Here is a 19,244-nt window from a genome sequence, read left to right on the forward strand (position 1 = left end):
GCTAGGAGGAAAACTCATAGCTCTGAACTAAAAGAAGCAAGTATACCCAAGAGGAGAAGGTGGCAGAAAATAATCAAACTTGGGATTGGAATCAACCAAGTAGAAACAAAAAGAACTATATAAAGAATCACCAAAACTAGGAGCTGGTTCTTTGAGAAAATCAACTAGGTAGATAAGCCTTTTGCCAAACTAACTTGAGGGCACAGAGAGAGTTCAAATTAACAAAATCAGAAATGAAAAGGGAGAAATAATAAGAGAAACCAAGGAAATTTCAAAAATCATCAGATATTACTACAAAAGCCTATATTCAACAAAACTGGAAAATTTGGATGAAATGGACAATTTTCTAGACAGAGACCAGGTACCAAAGTTAAATGAGGATTAGATAAACCATCCAAAAAGTCCCATAAGCCCTAAAGAAATAGAAACAGTCATCAAAAGTCACCCAACCAAAAAAAAAAAAGAAAGAAAGAAAGAAAGAAAGAAAGAAAGAAAGAAAGAAAAAAGCCCAGGAACAAATGGGTTTAGTGCAGAATTCTATCAAACATTCAAAGAAGACTTAATACCAATAGTCTCCAAACTATTCAAAAAACAATAGAAACAGAAAGAACACTACCCAATTTGTTCTATGAAGCCACAATTACGCTTATACCTAAACCACACAAAGACCCTACCAAGAAAGAGAACTTCAGATCACCTTGCCTTATGAATAATGTTGCAAACATAATAAAATTCTTGCAAAAGGAATCTAAGAACACATCAAAATGATTATTCACCATGATCAAGTAGGCTTCATTCTAGGGATGTAGGGATGGTTCAATATATGAAAATCCATCGTAGCAATCCATTTTATAAAAAAAAAATCAAAGAAAAAAAAAAAAAACCACACTCTTATGTCATTAGATGCTGAAAAAAACCCTTGATAAAATACAACACACCTTCATGGGGAAATTCTTGTAAATTTCCTATGTTTAGGTATGGGAATTCAAGGCCCATACCTAAACATAGTAAAAACAATATACAGAAAACCAGTAGAGGTAAACTTAATGCAGTCCCTCAAAAACCAGGGACTGAACAAGGCTGCCCACTCTCTCCCTACCTATTCAATATAGTACTTGAAATCCTAGGCAGAGCAATTAGACAACAAAAGGAAGTCAAAGGGATACAAATAAGAATGAAAGAAGTCAAAATATCATTCTTTGCAAATGACATGATAGTGTACTTAAGTGACCAAAAAAATTCCACCAGAGAACTCCTAAACCTGATAAACAACTTCAGCAAAGTGGCTGTACATAAAATTGATTCAAACAAATCAGTAGCCTTCCTCTACTCAAAGGATAAACAGGCTGAGAAAGAAATTAGTGAAATGACACTCTTCACAATAGTCACAAATATTATAAAATACCTTGGTTTGACTCTAACAAAGGAAGTGAAAAATCTGTATCACAAAAACAACAAGTCCCTGCAGAAAAAAAATAAATGGAAGATCTAGTAATTTGGAAAAATCTCCCATGCTCATGAATTGGCAGGAATAATACAGTAAAAACGTCCATCTTGCCAAAAGCAATCTACAGATTCAACATAATCCCCATTAAAGTCCCCCTCTCACTTCTTCATAGAGTTAGAGTAATTTGAAAATTCATTTGGAATAATAAACAACCCGGGATCGAAAAAGCTATTCTCACCAAAAAAGAACTTCCCAGGGAATCACCATCCCTCACTTCAAGCTGTATTACTGAGCAATCATGATAAAAATGTGTGGTATTGGTATAGAGACAGGCAGTAGATTAATGGAATGGAATTGGAGTCCCAGAAATGAACTCACACACCTATGGTCACTTGATCTTTGACAAAGGTGCTAAAAATCATCCAGTGGAAAAAGGACATAATTTTCAACTTATGTTGCTGGTTCAACTGGAGGTCAGCATGTAGAAGAATGCAAATCGATACATCCTTGTCTCCTTGTACAAGGCTCAAGTCCAAGTGGATCAAGAACTTCCACATAAAATCAGGTACACTGAAACTAACAGAAGAGAAAGTGTGGAAGAGCCTTGAACACATGGGCACAGGAGAAAATTTCCTGAACAGAACACCCACAGCTTATGCTATAAGAGAAAGAATCGACAAATGGGACCTCATAAAATTGCAATGCTTCTGTAAGGCAAAGGACACTGTCAGTAGGACAAAATGGTAACCTACAGATTGGGCAAAGATCTTTACCAATCTTACATCTGATAGAGGTCTAATATCTAATATATACAAAGAACTTAAGAAGTTAGACTCCAGAGAATAAAATAACCACATTAAAAATGAAGTACAAAGCTAAACAAAGAGTTCTCAACTGAGGAATTTTGAATGACCAAAAAGCACCTAAAGAAATGTTCAACATCCTTAGCCATTAGGGAAATGCAAATCAAAACAACCCTGAAATTCCACCTCACACCAGTCAGAATGGCTAAGATCAAAAACTCAGGTGACAGCAGATGCTGGTGAAGATGTGAAGAAAGAGGAACACTCCTCCACTGTTGGTGTGATTACAAGCTGCTCCAACATATAACAAGAAAACATGCTCTAGTATATTCACAGCAGCCTTATTTATAATAGCCAGAAGCTGTAAAGAGTCCAGATGTCCTTCAACAGAGGAATAGACACAAAAAACCTGGTACTTTTACACAATGGAGTACTACTCAGCTATTAAAAATGAGGACTTCGTGAATTTTTCAGGCAAATGGACAGGACTAGAATATCATTCTGAGGTAACCCAGACACAAAAGAACACTCAGGGTGTGTACTCACTGATAAGTGGATACTAGCCCAAAAGGCTTGGAATACCCAAGATACAATTACCAGACCACATGAAGCTCAAACAAGAAGGAAGAACAAAGTGCAGATGCTTCAGTCCTTCTTAGAAGAGTGAACAAAAATATTCATAGGAGGAAATAAGGAGAGAAAGTTTGAAGTAGAGACCGAAGCAAAGGCCATCCAGAGACTGTTCCACCTGGAGATCCTGCCCACATACAGCCACCCAACCCAGACAATATTGTGGATGCCAAGAAGTACATGCTGACAGGAGCCTGATATAGCTGTCTCCTGAGAGGCTCTGCCAGAGCCTGACAAATACAGAGGCAGATGCGCACAAGCCAACCATTGGACTGAGAACAGGGTCCCCAGTGGAGGAGTTAGAGAAAGGATTGAAGGAGCTGAAGGGGTTTGCAACCCCATAAGAACAATACCAACCAAAAAGAGCTCCCAGGGACTAAACCACTATCCAAAGTATACACATGGATGGGCGGAATAACATTTGAAATATAAATAAAATATATCTAATAAAAAAGAAAATATCCTTTTCTTCCCACTGGATGTAAACTTAATGATATGTTCTTGTAAAAAGAACATGTTAACCGAAAAATCAGTAGATGGAAAGGAAAAGAAAAACAGTTAGGTCCAGGGTAAAGGGAGGCAAGGTGGCCTATTGAGTTAAAGTTGTTGTTTCACAAGCCTGACAACCTGAGTTTCATAACTGGAATTAATGTAAAGATGGAAAGAGAGGAACCAACTTCACACAATTGTCCACATAAACAATACACACACAGTTAATATATGTAAAATAACCATAAAAGATTTAAAGGTTTAGAGATGTAAAGGAAGCCATGTTGACAAATACTAATGAAATTTAGAACACTTAGTTTCAAACCTTAAAAACTCATGCTTTACTAAACTCATAAATGTAAAATAAAATCTAAAATAAGTGGACGAGTTTCTAGATGTATATGATCTGCTAAAACTAAGTGAAAAATGAGACAAATAATTTAAACAAATCTATGACAAGTTATAAGATAGAAGAAGCATAATAATAACTCAAGACTAAAAATCTCATGCCCAGATGGCCTTACTGCTGAATTCCAGATCGTCAAAGAAAAACTACTACTAATGCTTTAAAAACTGTTCTATAATTTAGGAAAGGAATAGTACCAAACACCTCGAGATGCAGGCATATGTAAGGCATTTCATCAGCAAATTATGCTAAATACTGACAGAACCACATAGGGAAACAAATTAAAACTGCAGTGGGAGTCTGTCTTATGAGCCCAGTTAGAATGGCTATTATCAAGACAGTAATGATAGCAAATGATGCTGAAGATATGGGGAAAGGAGAACTCTTATTGATTGCCATTGTAAGCTAGTACACCAGTGTGCAGGTTTCTCTAAAAGCTAAAATTACAGTCGCTCAAGACTGTGATATAGCACTCCTGAACAAATATCAAACATTTTACATCCTACTACAAAGGCACTTGCTCATCTTATTCTTGTTACTTGAAACTTGATTACTAACAGCTAAATACTGTAATCAACCTATGTGTCTATCAATAGGAGAAGAGATAATAAAAATGTGGCACAAGTATATTTTATTCATGCATTAAAAATAATTTCATACATTGCAAGAAAACGAATGAGCTGTAAAATATATTAGGTAAAGAAACTCAAGGCTCAGAAGTAAAAACTCAACATGTTCAATATAAAAACTTACCTTCTAACTTTTATATAAATCTATTTATGTGGCACTTAGTGCCAATAGATTCCTGTAAAGTAGAGAGGTCAGAGAAGTGGAAAAAATTTTAAGGAGTAGTAGGAAGGGTGACAGAACATATCTGATATGAAAATAAAAGGGGGAGGGATACTGAAGTTGAAAGGGCTAAGGTTGGGATAGATGTGGAGAAAGAGAGAGCAAGGAGGAGAGCACAAAAACAAAAAGCAACAACAAAAACCCAAGTGTGTATGAAAATTCCATGAGGAAGTAAGCTGCATTACATGCAAAAATTTTTTAAAAATCAACCCCTTTAAACACTCTTAAGACTGTACTTAATTTTCTGTCAGCATACTAAACTGTCTTAAATTACTTTGAACTACTTTAACTTTTAAATTCCAGAACTACTCCTTCACAAAAGTACACAAATGAGAAAATCTGGAGGTTTCTGCCATATTAAAGTAAAATCAGATGAAAAATATTTGCTATTTTTTATTTTGTTAGTAACATTTAAACGCCCATTCCTTCAGCAACTGAGAAACAATTCGACCAAGAGACTGACATGGAACATACAGCATTGAAGCGTTGAAGTTTAAGTTCCATATAACAATTACTCAAAGCAGGAAATGCTTCTGACTTCTCGTATCTGGTAACATGTTAGGATTCACGACTTCTTCCTCGTCCCCGTTTGACAACAGCCACAAACTCCAGGCGCTGAATGTTTCTCATCACCAGTGAGAGCTGGTCAAGGAAAGTGTTGATGGAAATTCGGAAGAGGACAGGGTCTTCAGTAGTCCACCTTCTAAAATTGAGAAAGAGACACTGTCAGAGAAATGATGAGGGATCTGTTCAGGTCTGCCATCCCAAGCCTCCTGCTTATATCTAATCCACCAGTGTCTCCCTTAGGGCACCGCTAGAGTGCACCCCGTGGCAATCCCCTCCAGGCTTTTGGAATACTGACACAGTCAGGATAGTATCATTCACTGTGAACTCCTGCTGAACCATCATTTGCTGGTGACGGCCACTGGCGACCAGGGACCTGCGGGCCATGTCTGCCTCCACTGCAGTCCGGAAAGGCACTGTTACAGAGCTGGGAGGAGATAATGTTAAGGCACCATCCACTGCATACTATACCTTTGCCTGGATATACCTACAAGGCCTGCCTGGCAATGAACCCTCCTGCAACCCAAGCCAGGTCACATCCTACCTCCCCCAGTGGTTCTTCTGGTCCTGTTCTACACTCTTCAGCCCTCTCAGGCAAGGAGTCTCCTTGTCCTGTCATGACTTCCCACACTGCATCTGTCCGTCATTTCCCCAGTCAGCTGTGCACCATGTCCTGAAAGCCTTCCATGGAAGTTTTAGCCTTCCTCTTTCCGTTGCCCCTGCCATGGTCTCCTAGGAAAAGATACAACTCCAGAAGTCGATTTCCAGTTGTTGATGCAGTATCTCCGTTGGGTCCAGGGAGAAGTGGCGCCTGCTCGCTGTGGGGAATGACAGCTGCCTCTTCAGCTACTGTTCCAGACCCTACAGCACTCCCTGGGCTGGGGCTGCCTGGAGCAGCCTGACTTCCAGGAGCAGCCAGGGTCCCAGGAGCAGCCAACCTCCCAGAATCTTGTGGGCAACTCTGAGGGAAGTTGCCATGGTCACCTTCAGTTGCCGAATTTTGAGAGCTAGCCTGGGCATCGGGATCTTGAGGCCTCCGTTGGCTATCCTCACCTTCTTCAACCCCTGCTCTCCCATCTAAGCCCTCAACAGGGTCCTGCATGACTACTCTGGCTTTCCCCTTAACGCCCCAATCCCCGTCACTAACACAACCGTACCACTCTCAATTGTACTAAGAAAAGGAAGTTCTTGTGCCAAGCGCAGTGGGTTTATACATGGAATAGCACGTGAGGCCCACTGCGCATGAGCAAATAAGATCTCGCGATGGTTGGTTCCCTTTTACCTGGCGTTCCACTCAGACTCTGATGGATGGGGGGGCCCATCTTTGAGAACCTGAAAAATATAGCTGTTTCACACAGCTCCTTCCCAGGGGACTTGTATAGGTTGTATAGGGACGTATATGGGACCCTTCAATATAGGTTTCCCCAAACTGCCCCACTCACAAATGCCACTGATTCTTACAAACCCGAGGCTTTGGGGAGCTCAGCCGAGCAGCAGGAGTGGGTATTCAGAGAACCTGTGCAAACTGACTGACCAGCATCCCTAAAACCCTGACATGTTAAGACTATGCTATGTTGGTTCTGACTTACTGCTCCACCCAAACATTTCTGCCTAGACTCCTGACATGCTCACATACAATTACAATTCATTTCTCTCAAGGTGGCATTGCCTAGCAACACTGATTAGTAATTGAAAGAGCAAGCTTATCGTGGCCCTTGATTACTGTGTTCCACAAGCAGGGTGGGAATTTAAAAACTATCTTTTACAGAAGTAGCCTTGGTTTGAACTCCAGGACACAAGCTTTCCCTTTGTCATGTGGAAGAGAGATGCATTTGCATGCTCGGCAAAGCCACAAGTGCTCTGAGGGGTAGAGCTTCTACTACGTTTCCCATGTTAAGGGATTGTGTTTTCTGCTTAGAGATGGTCAGGTGGTGAGGGGCTCTGGGTTCCTCTTAGGGTGTGGAAGAAGGGAAAGTAATGATGCAAGCTGATGACCAAGATGCTGCTGTGGTAGTGGTGGTGAGGGCTGCTGCTGCTGCTGCTGCTGCTGCTGCAGTTGAAAATATAAGAAAAAGATACTCTGCTAGGTCTTGAAGACATAGAATTAACCACTGACCTTTTGGTATCTAAGGGGTAGGAACCTCAATATAGACCTGCTACCATACTCAGAGGAACCTTAAATTCTTGCCATTACAGGAGCCTGATATGAATGCCTCCTCAGAGGCTCTGCCAGAGTCATACTGAAAGAGTTAAAATTTTAAGCTAGCCCCACTAACCCTGCCTTGAGGACAAGTATGTCTCAAGGCTGAGAACAAAAACTGCAGATCACCTGGACTTGATAAGGTCTGGCTCTGCAGTCCTGAGAAAAACTAGTATGAAGGTCAGTGTGCCCCAAAACAGGGTGATCTGGAGTTGACTCATATCCTAAAGCAGACAGAGCGTGCCAATTTGAATAAACCAATGAAATTTCTATGCGCCTGTTGCTAACTGTTTATGTAATTTTCCCTGTAAATATGTCCCCCTAATTGAGTTCGGGGTCGATGCCTGTCTCCTGCATGAGATATGTGTCATTCCCAGAGCTCTGGCTCCGCCCCCCCAATAAACCTCTTGCCTGGTTGCAGCAAGATAAGCTCTCTGTGAGTTCTTGGGTTCGAGTTCTGCCGGTACTAGAGTGAGGGCCTTCCCTAATTTAGGGGTCTTTCAATACTGATACAGAGGAGAACGCTTGCAGATAACCATCAGACTGAACACAAGGACCCCAGTGAAGGAGCCAGAGAAAGGACTGAAGGAGCTGAAGGGGTCTGCAACCCCATAGGAAGAACATTATCAACCAACCAAACCTTCCAGATCTCCCAGGGACTAAAACACCAATCAATGAGTTTGCATGGAGAGACCCACGGTTCCAGGTGCATATTTAGCAGAGGATAGCATTCTGTGGCATCAGTGGGAGGAGACTCCTTTGGTCCAGCAAAGGCTACTTTTCCCAGTGTAGGGGGATGCCAAGGAGCTGAGGTGGGAGAGGGTGGTTGGGAGAGGGAGTACCTTCATGGAGGCAATGCGAGGGGGAGATGGGATTGGGGTAAAGGGAATAACATCTGAAATTTAAGTACAGAGAATATCCAATAAAAAAATTTAAAAATTCCTGCCATGAGTGGAAATATCTTATCAGAGTTCAGGAGGACAGGGTGAACTTGTACCTGTAGGACTTTCCTTGCCAGATGTGTGTGAACATCCTCAAAGATGTTTTGTTCTGTCCAAGTCAGAGCTAGATAGATGCCTCAGGCCCACAACAGAGGGCTAGAATGAAGGTTTCTTTGTGTGTATCCTATTCAGTATAGTCATGTGAGTGGGGAGGTGTTTGGGACTGGTATCAACTACATAGGGCAATCTTGGAAGAATACAGCCAGGGAAACCGGGAAAACAGAAAATTGGGGGTTGGCAAAAGCTTAAACTTTGGTGGTGCCAAATTTGTGGCAGAAACTTGAGTGCAGCTTTGGAGTATTTAGGTGTTGTGTGGCACTATTACTGGGGACATGTGAGTCAACATCTTTTATCACATACAGGGAATGGTCAGAGATCCGAGTAAGGTCACTACAAAAATCCAATTTGGCGAATCAACAAGTTAATTTATTGGGGATTAGGTTACAGGAGCACAAATGACAAAGACAGCTGCATCATCAAAGGCCCAACCCGTACCCAACATTGGTAACTGCCCTAGAAACCTGAAGTGAACATCACAATTTGCAGCCAGATTAATAAGCTAGGAAATGTCTCTTTCGTGTTAGGTGGTCTGAGCTTCTTCCAAGGAGTTTGGCTGATCTCTTCTTCATTTATGAGGCTCAGCTAGTCTAAGACCTTTCAGTGTATGGCTTGGTTTGTTTGAGATACTCTCTGATCAGTCTTTACAGCTTATGTATGCTCTCAGTTGAAGGGGGCTAGGCAGTTTCAGGGACATCCTAAAGTTTTTTGAGTTATTTACCTGACTTCAGATGATTACCAATATTTCTCAGAATAGTAATTGCATTCAATTGCATAATCAGTCTGAGGATAGGATTTCTTTTACTTTATTTTAAAAAACAAAGATAAATGTTGAAATTTTCAGCATTTTTGCATAAAAGTATACGAATACATTTTTAAGGCTGTAATTAAGTATTTGTGGATACATATACATACACATATGTATATATGTAACAATAAAATAGGAAAAGAGGCTATTAATTTGAGGGGATATGAGAGAAACTAGAAGGGGCTGTAGGGAGGAAAGGGGGATGTGATACAGTTCTATTTTAACTAAAATATATTCTTTTTTTTGTTGAACTTCACACAGTCTGTGAGTTGTTTCTGCGGTGTTCAGAGCTTTCTGGGATGAGTATCCAATTATCAGTGACTGCATATTATGTCTGTTCTTTTGTGACTGGGTTATCTCACTGAGGATGATATTCTCTAGATGCATCCATTTTCTTAAGAATTTCATAAAGTCATTGTTTCTGATAGCTGAGTAGTACTCCATTGTGTAAATGTACCACAATTTTTGTATCCATTCATCTACTGAAGGACATCTGGGTTCTTTCCAGCTTCTGGCTATTATAAATAGAGTTGCTATGAACATTGTGGTGCATGTATCTTTGTTGTATGTTGGAGTGACTCTGGGGTAAATGCCCAGAAATGGAATAGCTGGGTCTTCAGGTAGTACTATGTCCATTTTTCTGAGGAATCGCCAGACTGATTTCCAGAGTGGTTGTATCAGTGTACAACCCCACCAAGAGTGGAGGAGTGTTTCTCTTTCTCCACATCCTCTCCAGCATCTGTTGTCATCTGAGTTTTGGATCTTGGCCAATCTGACTGGTGTGAGGTGGAATCTCAGGGTTGTTTTGATTTCCATTTCCCTGATGGCTAAGGATGTTGAGCACTTCATTAGATATTTCTCAGCCATTCAATATTCCTTGATTAAGAACTTTTTGTTTAAGTCTGTACCCCATTTTTAATAGGGTTGTTTAATTCTCTGGTGTCTAGCTTTTTTAGTTCTTTGTATACCTTGGACATTAGGCCTCTATCTGATGTGGGGTTGGTAAAGATCTTTTCCAACTCTGTTGGCTGCCATTTTGTTTTCTTGACAGTGTCTTTAGCCTTACAGAAACTTTGCAATCTCATTAAGTACCATTTGTCAATCTTTGACCTTAGAGCTGGAGCCATTGGTATTCTGTTCAGGAAATTTTCTCCTGTGCCTATGAGTTCTAAGGTTTTCCCTACTTTCTCATCTAATAGTTTCAGTGTACCTGGTTTAATGTGGAGATCTTTGATCCACTTATACTTGAGCTTTGTACTAGGAGATAAGAAAGGGTGTATTTTCATTCTTCTGCATGCTAAGTGCCAGTTGGACCAACACCATTTGTTGAATAGGCTGTCCTTTTTCCACTGGATGTTTACAGCTCCTTTGTCAAAAATCAGGTGACCATATACGTGAGGGCTCATTTCTGGATCTTCTATTCTATTTCATTGATCCACGTGCCTATTTCTGTACCAGTACCATGCAGTTTTCAGCACAATTGCCTTGTAATATAGCTTGAGGTCAGGGATAGTGATTCCCGCAGATGTTTTCTTGTTGTTGAGGATGGATTTCGCTATTCTAGGTCTTTTGTTATTCCAGATGAAATTGCACATTGCTCTTTCCAATTCCATGAAGAATTGGGTTTGGAATTTTGATGAGGATTGCATTGAATCTGTAGATTGCTTTTGGTAAGTTGGCTATTTTTACAATGTTGATCCTTCCAATCCATGAGCATGGGAGATATTTCCATTTTCTGAGATCTTCCTCGATTTTGTTCTTTAGAGGTTTGAAGTGCTTGTCATACAGGTCCTTCACTTGCTTAGTTAGAGTCACACCAAGTTATTTCATATTGTTTGTGACTATTGTGAAGGGTATCTTTTCCCTAATTTCTTCTCCAAATGATTGTACTTTGAGTAGAGGAAGGCGACTGATTTGTTTGAGTTAATTTTATATCCAGCCAATTTGCTGAACTTGTTTATCAGCTGTAGAAGTTCTCTCGTGGTAGTTTTGGGGTCACTTACTAACAGTATCATGTTATCTGCAAAGAGTGATGTTTTTACTTCTTCCTTTCCAATTTGTATCTCTTTGATTTTCTTTTGCTGTCTAAATGCTCGGGACAGGACTTCCAGTCCTTTGTTGAATAGGTAGGGGGAGAGTGTGCAGCCTTGTCGAGTCCCTGATTTTAGTGGGATTGCTTCAAGTTTCTCACCATTAAGTTTGATGTTGGCTGTTAGTTTGCTGTATATTGCTTTTATTATGTTTAGGTATGGGCCTTGGATTCCTGTTCTTTCCAAGACTTTTAACATGAAGGGGTGTTGAATTTTGTCAAATGCTTTCTCAGTATCTAGTGAGATGACCATGTGTTTTTTTTCTTTGAGTTTGTTTATATGGTAGATTATGTTGATGGATTTCCATATATTAAACTATCCCTGCATCCCAGGGATGAAGTCAACTTGATCATGGTGAATGATCGTTTTGATGTGTTCTTGGATTCGGTTTGCAAGGATTTTGTTGAGTATTTTTGTATCAATGTTCATAAGTGAGATTGGTCTGAAGTTCTCTTTCCTTGTAGGGTCTTTGTGTGGTTTAGGAATGAGGGTTATTGTGTCCTCGAAAAATGAGTAGGGTAGTGTTCTATCTGACTATATTTTGTGGAATAGTTTGGAGAGTATTGGTATTAGGTCGTCAAGAAATGTCTGATAGAATTCTGCACTGAACCCATCTGGTCCTGGGCTTTTTTTGGTTTGGAGGCTTTTGATGACTGCCTCTATTTCTTTTGGTGTTATGGCATTATTTAAATTGTTTACCTGGTCCTGAGTTATCTTTAGTATCTTGTATCTGTCTAGGAATTCATCCATTTCCTCCAGATTTTCCAGCCTTGTTGAGTATATGCTTTTGTAGTAGGATCTGATGATTTCTTGAATTTCCTCAGTTTCAGTTGTTATTCATCCACTTTACTTTCTGATTTTGTTAATTTGGATACTCTCTATTTTTCCTTTAGTTAGTCTCGCTAAGGGTTTATCAATCTTGTTAATTTTCTTAAAGAACTAGCTCTATGTTTTGTTGATTCTTTGAATGGTTCTTTTTGTTTCTATTTGATCAATTTCTGCTCTGAGTTTGATTATTTCTGCCCGTCTATTTCTCTTGGGTGTATCTGCTTCCTTTTGTTCTAGAGCTTTCAACTGTGCTGTCAAGTTGCTTATGTAAGCTCCCTCCAGTTTCTTTTTGGAAGTACTCAGAGCTATGAGTTTTCCTCTCAGTACTGCTTTCATTGCATCCCATAGGTTTGGGTATGTTGTGTTTTCATTTTCATTAAATTCTAGAAAATCCTTAATTTCTTTATTTCTTCTTTGACCATGCTATCATTTAATAGAGCATTGTTTATTTTCCATGTGTATATTGGCTTTTTGTTTTCTTTGTTGTTATTAAAGACCAGCCTTAGACCATGGTGATCTGATAGGATGCATGGGAGTATTTCAATCTTCTTATATCTATTGAGGCTTGTTTTGTGACTCATTATATGGTCAGTTTTGGAGAAGGTGCTGTGAGATGCTGAGAGGAAGGTGTATTCTTTTGTTTTAGGATGATATGTTCTGTAGATATCTATTAATTCCAAATGGTTCATAACCTTTGCTAGCTTCACTGTGTCCTTTTTCATATTCTTTTTCCGTGATATGTCCGTTGGTGAGAGCGGGGTGTTGAGGTCTCCCACTATTATTGTGTTGGGCACAATGTATTTTTTGAGCTTTAGTAGGCTTTCTTTTATGAATATGGGTGCTCTTATATTTGGAGCATATATGTTAAGGATTGAGAGTTCCTTCTGATAAATTTTCTCTGTAATGAATAAAAAGCATCCTTCCTTATCTTTTTTGATAACTTAGGTTGAAAATGTACTTTATTCGATATTAGAATGGCTACTCCAGCTTGCTTCTTGGGACTGTTTGCTTGGAAGGTTTTTTCCCAATCTTTTACTCTGAGATAGTGTCTGTCTTTGTCTCTGAGATGAGTTTCCTGTATGCAGAAAAAGGCTGGATTTTGTTTATGTATCCAGTCTGATAGCCTATGTCTCTTTATTGGGGGAATAGAGTCCATTTATGTTAACAGATATTAAGGAATAGTGGTTGCTCTTTCCTGCTATTTTTTGCTTTTAGAGGTAGAATTGTGCCTGTGTGTCTTTCTTTTTTTGGTTTTCTTGCTTAGGTATTTTCTTGTTTTTACTATGATGTAGTTTCCCTCCTTGTATTGGGTTTTCCACCTATAATTCATTGTAGTGCTTGGTTTGTGGTCAGATATTTTTTAAATTTATTTTCGTCTTTGAATATCTTAGTCTCTCCATCTATTTTGATTGATAGTTTTGCTGGGTGTAGTAGCTTGGCCTGACCCTTGTGTTCTCTTAGGGTCTGCATGATGTCTGTCATCTTAGGATGTTCTATTAGGATCTTCTAGCTTTCATTGTCCTTGTTGAAATGTTGGGTTTGATTCTGATTGGTCTTCCTTTATATGTTACATGACCTTTTTCTCTTACTGCTTTTTGTATTCTTTCTTTGCTTTGGGCACTTTGTGTTTTGACTATTATGTGTCCGGAGGAATTTTTTTTCTGCTCCACTCCATTTGGAGTTCTGTAGGTTTCTTTTATGCTCATGGTCATCTCATTCTTAAGGGTAGGGAAGTTTTCTTCTACGATTTTGTTGAATATATTTACTGTGCCTCTTAGTTGATATTCTTTGCCCTCTTCTATTCCTATCATCCTTAGGTTTGGTCTTCTCATTGTGTCCTGGATCTCCTGGACATTTCAGGTTAGGAGCTTTTTGGCTTTTGCATCTTCTCTGACTATTTTGTCTATGTTTTCAATGTTGTCTACGGCCCCCAAGATTCTCTCTTCCATCTCTTGTAGTCTGTTGAAGATGCTTGCATCTGTGACTCCTGATTTCTTTTTAGGTTTTCTACCTTTAGGGTAGTCTCTTTTATTGCTTTCTTTTTTCTTTCTGTTTTTTTTTTTAAGTCTATAAGCTTTATTGATACTTTGCTTTTACAGTTCACAATGCATTCCACAGATAATACAGTAAGGCTTAAACCACAGTGGTTTAAGTTTTCATTTTATGATTTCTTGCATAACAGTGTTTGATAACGGCAAACATTTGGAAGCATTAAATTCAGCCCATAGAATCAGAGTCTGTGACAAAATTAACTATGCATACAGTTAAATCTTTGAAATGATGTTTATGTTGGAGTTTTATTATTTTCTTGAAAACAAGTGGTAGTGCTCCTATAAATACATTCTCTTCCTAGTTTATGTGCTTGGGACTACACTGTATAACCAATAACTCAGAGGTCAAGCACTGTGGGCAGCTGCAAGGTTAAAGATCTAAGCTTTGTGAAACACTATATATAGATTATTTCCATATTTACTTATATTGGCAATATAACAGTAAATTCACAATACACCTAGAACATACCATAAAGACAATTTTCCACTCTGCTTTAGTAGTATGCTCTCTCATCTAAACATTTTATCACAGAAAAAATCTGCATCAATTTTACATTGACCAAACACAGTACACTGTGAAAATGGTTTTTCCCGCCCCCAGATTTACTTTCTTTGCAGCTTTCCAAGTACAGATAGACTACCCTGCAACGGAATATAATACACAGCTCTCCCAGCATCCTTTGTTCACCAGGTACCCCATCCAGGGAAATACGTATGACTACAATGAGACCCATACACAGCAGCTTACAATACTTAAGATGATAAACACAGGAAGTCAGACAGGTAATTTTTACTCAAACAGTGCACTGCTAGAAATAAAGAGCTAAAACCGCATGGCCGCCAAGGGCTTACCCTGGTCCACCCACCCCCCCTTAAAGATGAACTTCTACTGTTTGAGGCCTTTTCATTCTGCTTTGCGCTTCAATTCAGGGATTTTTGCTTGGATTTTGGCCATGACATCCTTAACGCTCTTGTTTGCAAGTCCTACATAATGATCTATCTGAGCCTGATGTCGTTCATAAATAACAGGAATACTGATGAGGGAGATCAGAGATAAAAACGGCAGTGTCAGACCATTGAACAGGGCACCAACGTAAGTAAACACGCACATCAACACTGCAAACTTCAGGGAATCAACTAAATCATCAACTAAGAAGAGGCGCTTCAGTTCTTTTATTGTGCTGTTCATGTGACCAAGAGCAGAGTTACTGTATTTCTGAACCAATTCTTCTGACACAGCAACGTCAGATTCCAGATACGCCCTGAATGGGTGGCCTTCATCTGAGTTCTGGATAGCTTGGATCACACCCTTATATATCCTAAAGCTGATAGTCTCAGAGAGCAGGGCCAAGGCAATGTAGGCTGTTACACTGACAATGCTGAACACCGTCAGAGGCAGCAGGAGGAATAAGCTGGCACCAAACACCACTCCAGTCTTCTTAATGTCTCTCCAGTAGAGGAGGTCAACAACCACTGAGCCAGAGCCCCTGTGCTTAGGCGCGGCTGGCGTGGAAGGGGGCGCAGCGGGCTCCACCAGGGGGCTCGTGCCGGCTGGCGGTGGAGGCCGGGCCGGAGGCTCTTTGTCCTCCGGGAGCTTGGAGGGCAGGACTGCCGCAGCGGGCGGCAGGGATGGCACGGGCACCGCGGGGCTGTGTTCCCAGGACAGCTGTCTGGGGGGGGGGGGCGGCCGGCAGAGGCCCGCGGTGGCGGCGGGCTGTATGGGAGCCGGGGACAGCCCGGCTGCGGGCTTCCTCTCCAGCACCTCCAGTTCCTCTAGGTCCTCCTTGTCCTCCTCCTCGTTCTCGTCCTTGTCCTCCTCCTTGTCCTCGGGCTCTGTCACAAACCGGTACTTGAAGGCAGGTGGAGGCCGGGGCGGGCTGTCCGTGGACGAGGAGACCAGCGACAACTGGTCTATGTCTTCCATGGCTGGGGAGTCGGCGATGATGCTGCAGCTACTATCTGCTTCTCCTCAGAGCCTGGGGCGGTTGTGGGGGTTGGGCAGGACTGGCAAGGGCCCGGCAGGCCCAGCCAGGTCGTGCCAAGGAACCTGCAGGTGGCAACAGCTCCAGGAACAATGAGCTATTGTTTTCTTTATTGTTTCCATTTCCATTTTAAATTCCTTCTTCAATTCCTTCATCTCTTTAGTTCTGCTTTCCTCTACTTCTATGATTTCTTTGAGTGTTTTTCTTGTTTCCTCTTTAAAAGCTTCTTTTATTTTTAATGCTTTTCCTCTCGTTCTTGTTTAAGGATCTCTATCATCACCTTGAGGTAGGTTTTGGGTCTGAGTCTTCTTTTTCTGGATTGCTTTGATGGGAGAGTTGGGTTCTGGTGCTCTCAGGTTGTCTTGGTTTCCCTGGGTTACGTTCTTTGTTCTTTCACTTTCCTCTTGCCATCTTGTTGTTTGTGATTATATGTGGTCTTGTTTTCAGTGATTGGTTCCTCTCTCTCCTGTGTACCTGGCCTGTGTCCCTGGATCTCCACTGTTCCCTGTGGCAGATGGCCTGAGCGTTTGTTCTGCACACAAGGGCCCTCCTTGCGGAAACCGAGTCCCTATGGCAGAGTTCCTGCTCCCCTGAACCAACGGGGGGGGGGGGGTCGTGCTTTCTGGTGGCTCAGCCCAGACCTCTCTGTGCTCTGGCTACTTGCAGTCCAGTCTCACCAGTCCTGCGTCCCTGGATCTCCACTGTTCCTGGTGGCAGATGTCCTGAGCTAGATTTTTTTTGAAATTCTATTTTTCAGTTGAAATACTTCTCTGAAAATCCTAGCCTATGACTAGCATGAAGTGTTTCCCCAACTGATATATCTAACAAATTCAGAGTTTCAGATTTGTTCAGTGCTAGAGATAAGGAACTAGTTTCATTCTTCTACATGTAGATATCAATTTTTCTATCACTATTTATTAAAAATGTTGTATTTTCTCTCAAATCCTAACATCAGGGGCTGAAGAAATGGCTCAGAGGTTAAAAGCAGTTTTTGCACTTGCAGAGGACCCTGGTTCAGTTCCCAAAACACATATGGTGGTTCATAATGATTCATAATTCCAATTCCAGGAGATCTGCCTTTATTTTTTCATTTTCTGGACTCTGTGGGCACTAGGTACACATGTTATATAAAAAGTGAAGACTTTTTCCCAAACTGTAGGTTGTTGATTTGTTCTATTGGCTATGTCTTATGCCTTACAGAAACTTACACACACACACACACACACACACACACACGTGTATATATATATATATATATATATATATGTATATATATATATATATAATAGTTAATTTTTAACTATGGTTTGTAGTAAAATGTAAATCATGTGTGGATACCTCTAGCATTATTTTCCTCAGAATATCCTTGGCTGTCCAGGGCTATTTTGCTTCCATATGAATTTTGATTGATTTTTTTATGCTTCAGTGAAGAATTATGTTGGAATTCTTTTTTAGCTTTTTTGATACATATGAGTGTTCTGAATGTATGTATGTGCACCCCATGTACAAAAAATGTTTTTAACTTTTGAGCCATCTTTCTAGCCCCTGATGTTGGGATTTGATTCTTTTGGAAGTATAACCATTATCACAATTAACTCTGATGATCCATGAGAATAGGAATTCTCTGCCTTCTAGTGATTTAAATTATAAAGAATTAGCTTTAAGTTAATTAATAAATAATTAATTAACTTTACATAAATAAATAACTTTACCAAAGTTTCTACTCCCTCCTCTCCTCTCCTTCCAATACTTGCCCTTACACCTCTCTTCTCCCATTCACTCTTCCTCCCTTTCTCTTCAGAGAAGGGCAGGTTGCCTATGTATATCAACCATCCTTGATATAGCAAGTTGCATAAGACTAGGTACATATTTTCCTATTAAGGCTAGACTAGGCAGGCCAGTTAAGGAAAGGGTCCCAAAGGCAGGAAACAGTAAGAGACAGCCCCTTGCTCCCACTGTTAGGAGTCCTACATGAAGACTAAGTCACACAACTGTTATATATGTGCAGAGAGCCTAGTCGGCCCCCATGAATACTCTCTGGTTGGCAGTTCAGTCTCTGTGAGCTCTTATGAGCTGAGGTTAGTTGATTCTGTATGTTTTCTTTTGGTGATGGCATTAGGGCATCAGGTGATCTCTTAAAGAGTGCTTTATTAGGAGCCAACTGTATGCTCAAAGTATTTGCGTGTTAGGTTTCTTGAATGTTGTATTTCTATTTTAGTAGAATATATTGGTAGGTTCTAGGGTAATTCAGAATTGTATGTGTGTGTGTGTTACATCATGAAACATGAGAGTTTTGTGGCTGCATTTGTGAAACACTGCTATAGTGAGTCCCCTCACCTTTTCCTCCAAATAGTGTAATAAGATTATTTTTTTTTCTTTTTTTTGATTTAGAAATGTTCTTCCTGTGTATATAGAAGTGATGTTTCTACTGCTAATGTAATTGTATGATAGACAGTATAAAGTCTTTGTTTATTTCTCCAAGTAAGTGTCTGTAAGCTGCAGATTGCAAGGCTGGGAAAAGCAAAGATGACTTGTAAATGCTTTGTAATTAGATCTTTTAGTTAAGCAACACTGACCATTTTCACGGAAAATTCTCAAATTGACAGGACCATTTTCTTCTGGATTAAATACTTGTACTTTCTTGGTTGATTGTTATCTTGACCCAAGAGTTTGAGTAGTCTTTTAGGAATTTCTTGTAAATAGCCATGTAAACAGAGCATTTAACTATATGTACTCTTTCTAGCCTCCTGGAAAGAAAGTTTCTTCCTTCATAGTTGTAAATGCTCCAGCTAGAGATAGCTTCTAGCCTGTGCCATACGGATGCATCCTATGGTGTCCTTTGAACAAAGTGTTGATTTTGGTTCTTTATGTGTATAGTTAAAGTCTAGGAGCAGTGTGCCAGATCAGTGTACAGCTGTCTTCTTGGTAGGGGTGGGGTTCTGGGGACAGGTAGGTATGGGGGGCTGGTGCATGTTAAGCAAGCTACAGTTCATACCTGGCACAGGTCACATGTAATGAAATATGCAGTTAGCTTTTACA

General features: G+C 40.3%; 2 protein-coding genes across 2 annotated transcripts; both read right to left on the reverse strand.

The window, feature by feature from the left end:
- Positions 1 to 5,182: 5,182 nt before the first annotated feature.
- LOC308414474 (uncharacterized protein) lies at positions 5,183 to 6,290 on the reverse strand (the record flags this gene model as incomplete). The annotated part of the gene is made up of 3 exons (XM_080909706.1): positions 5,183 to 5,327; positions 5,487 to 5,615; positions 5,935 to 6,290. The coding sequence occupies 3 exons, from the start codon at positions 6,288 to 6,290 to the stop codon at positions 5,183 to 5,185; spliced, it is 630 nt and encodes a 209-aa protein (XP_080765832.1).
- An 8,811-nt stretch (positions 6,291 to 15,101) lies between these two features.
- Positions 15,102 to 16,147, reverse strand: LOC308414347 (reticulon-1-A-like; the record flags this gene model as incomplete). The annotated part of the gene is made up of 1 exon (XM_080909578.1): positions 15,102 to 16,147. The coding sequence occupies one exon, from the start codon at positions 16,145 to 16,147 to the stop codon at positions 15,128 to 15,130; it is 1,020 nt and encodes a 339-aa protein (XP_080765704.1). The 3' UTR covers positions 15,102 to 15,127.
- Positions 16,148 to 19,244: the final 3,097 nt, after the last annotated feature.

The sequence above is a fragment of the Micromys minutus genome, assembly GCF_963924665.1.
Source record: "Micromys minutus genome assembly, chromosome: X".
NCBI lineage: Eukaryota > Metazoa > Chordata > Mammalia > Rodentia > Muridae > Micromys > Micromys minutus.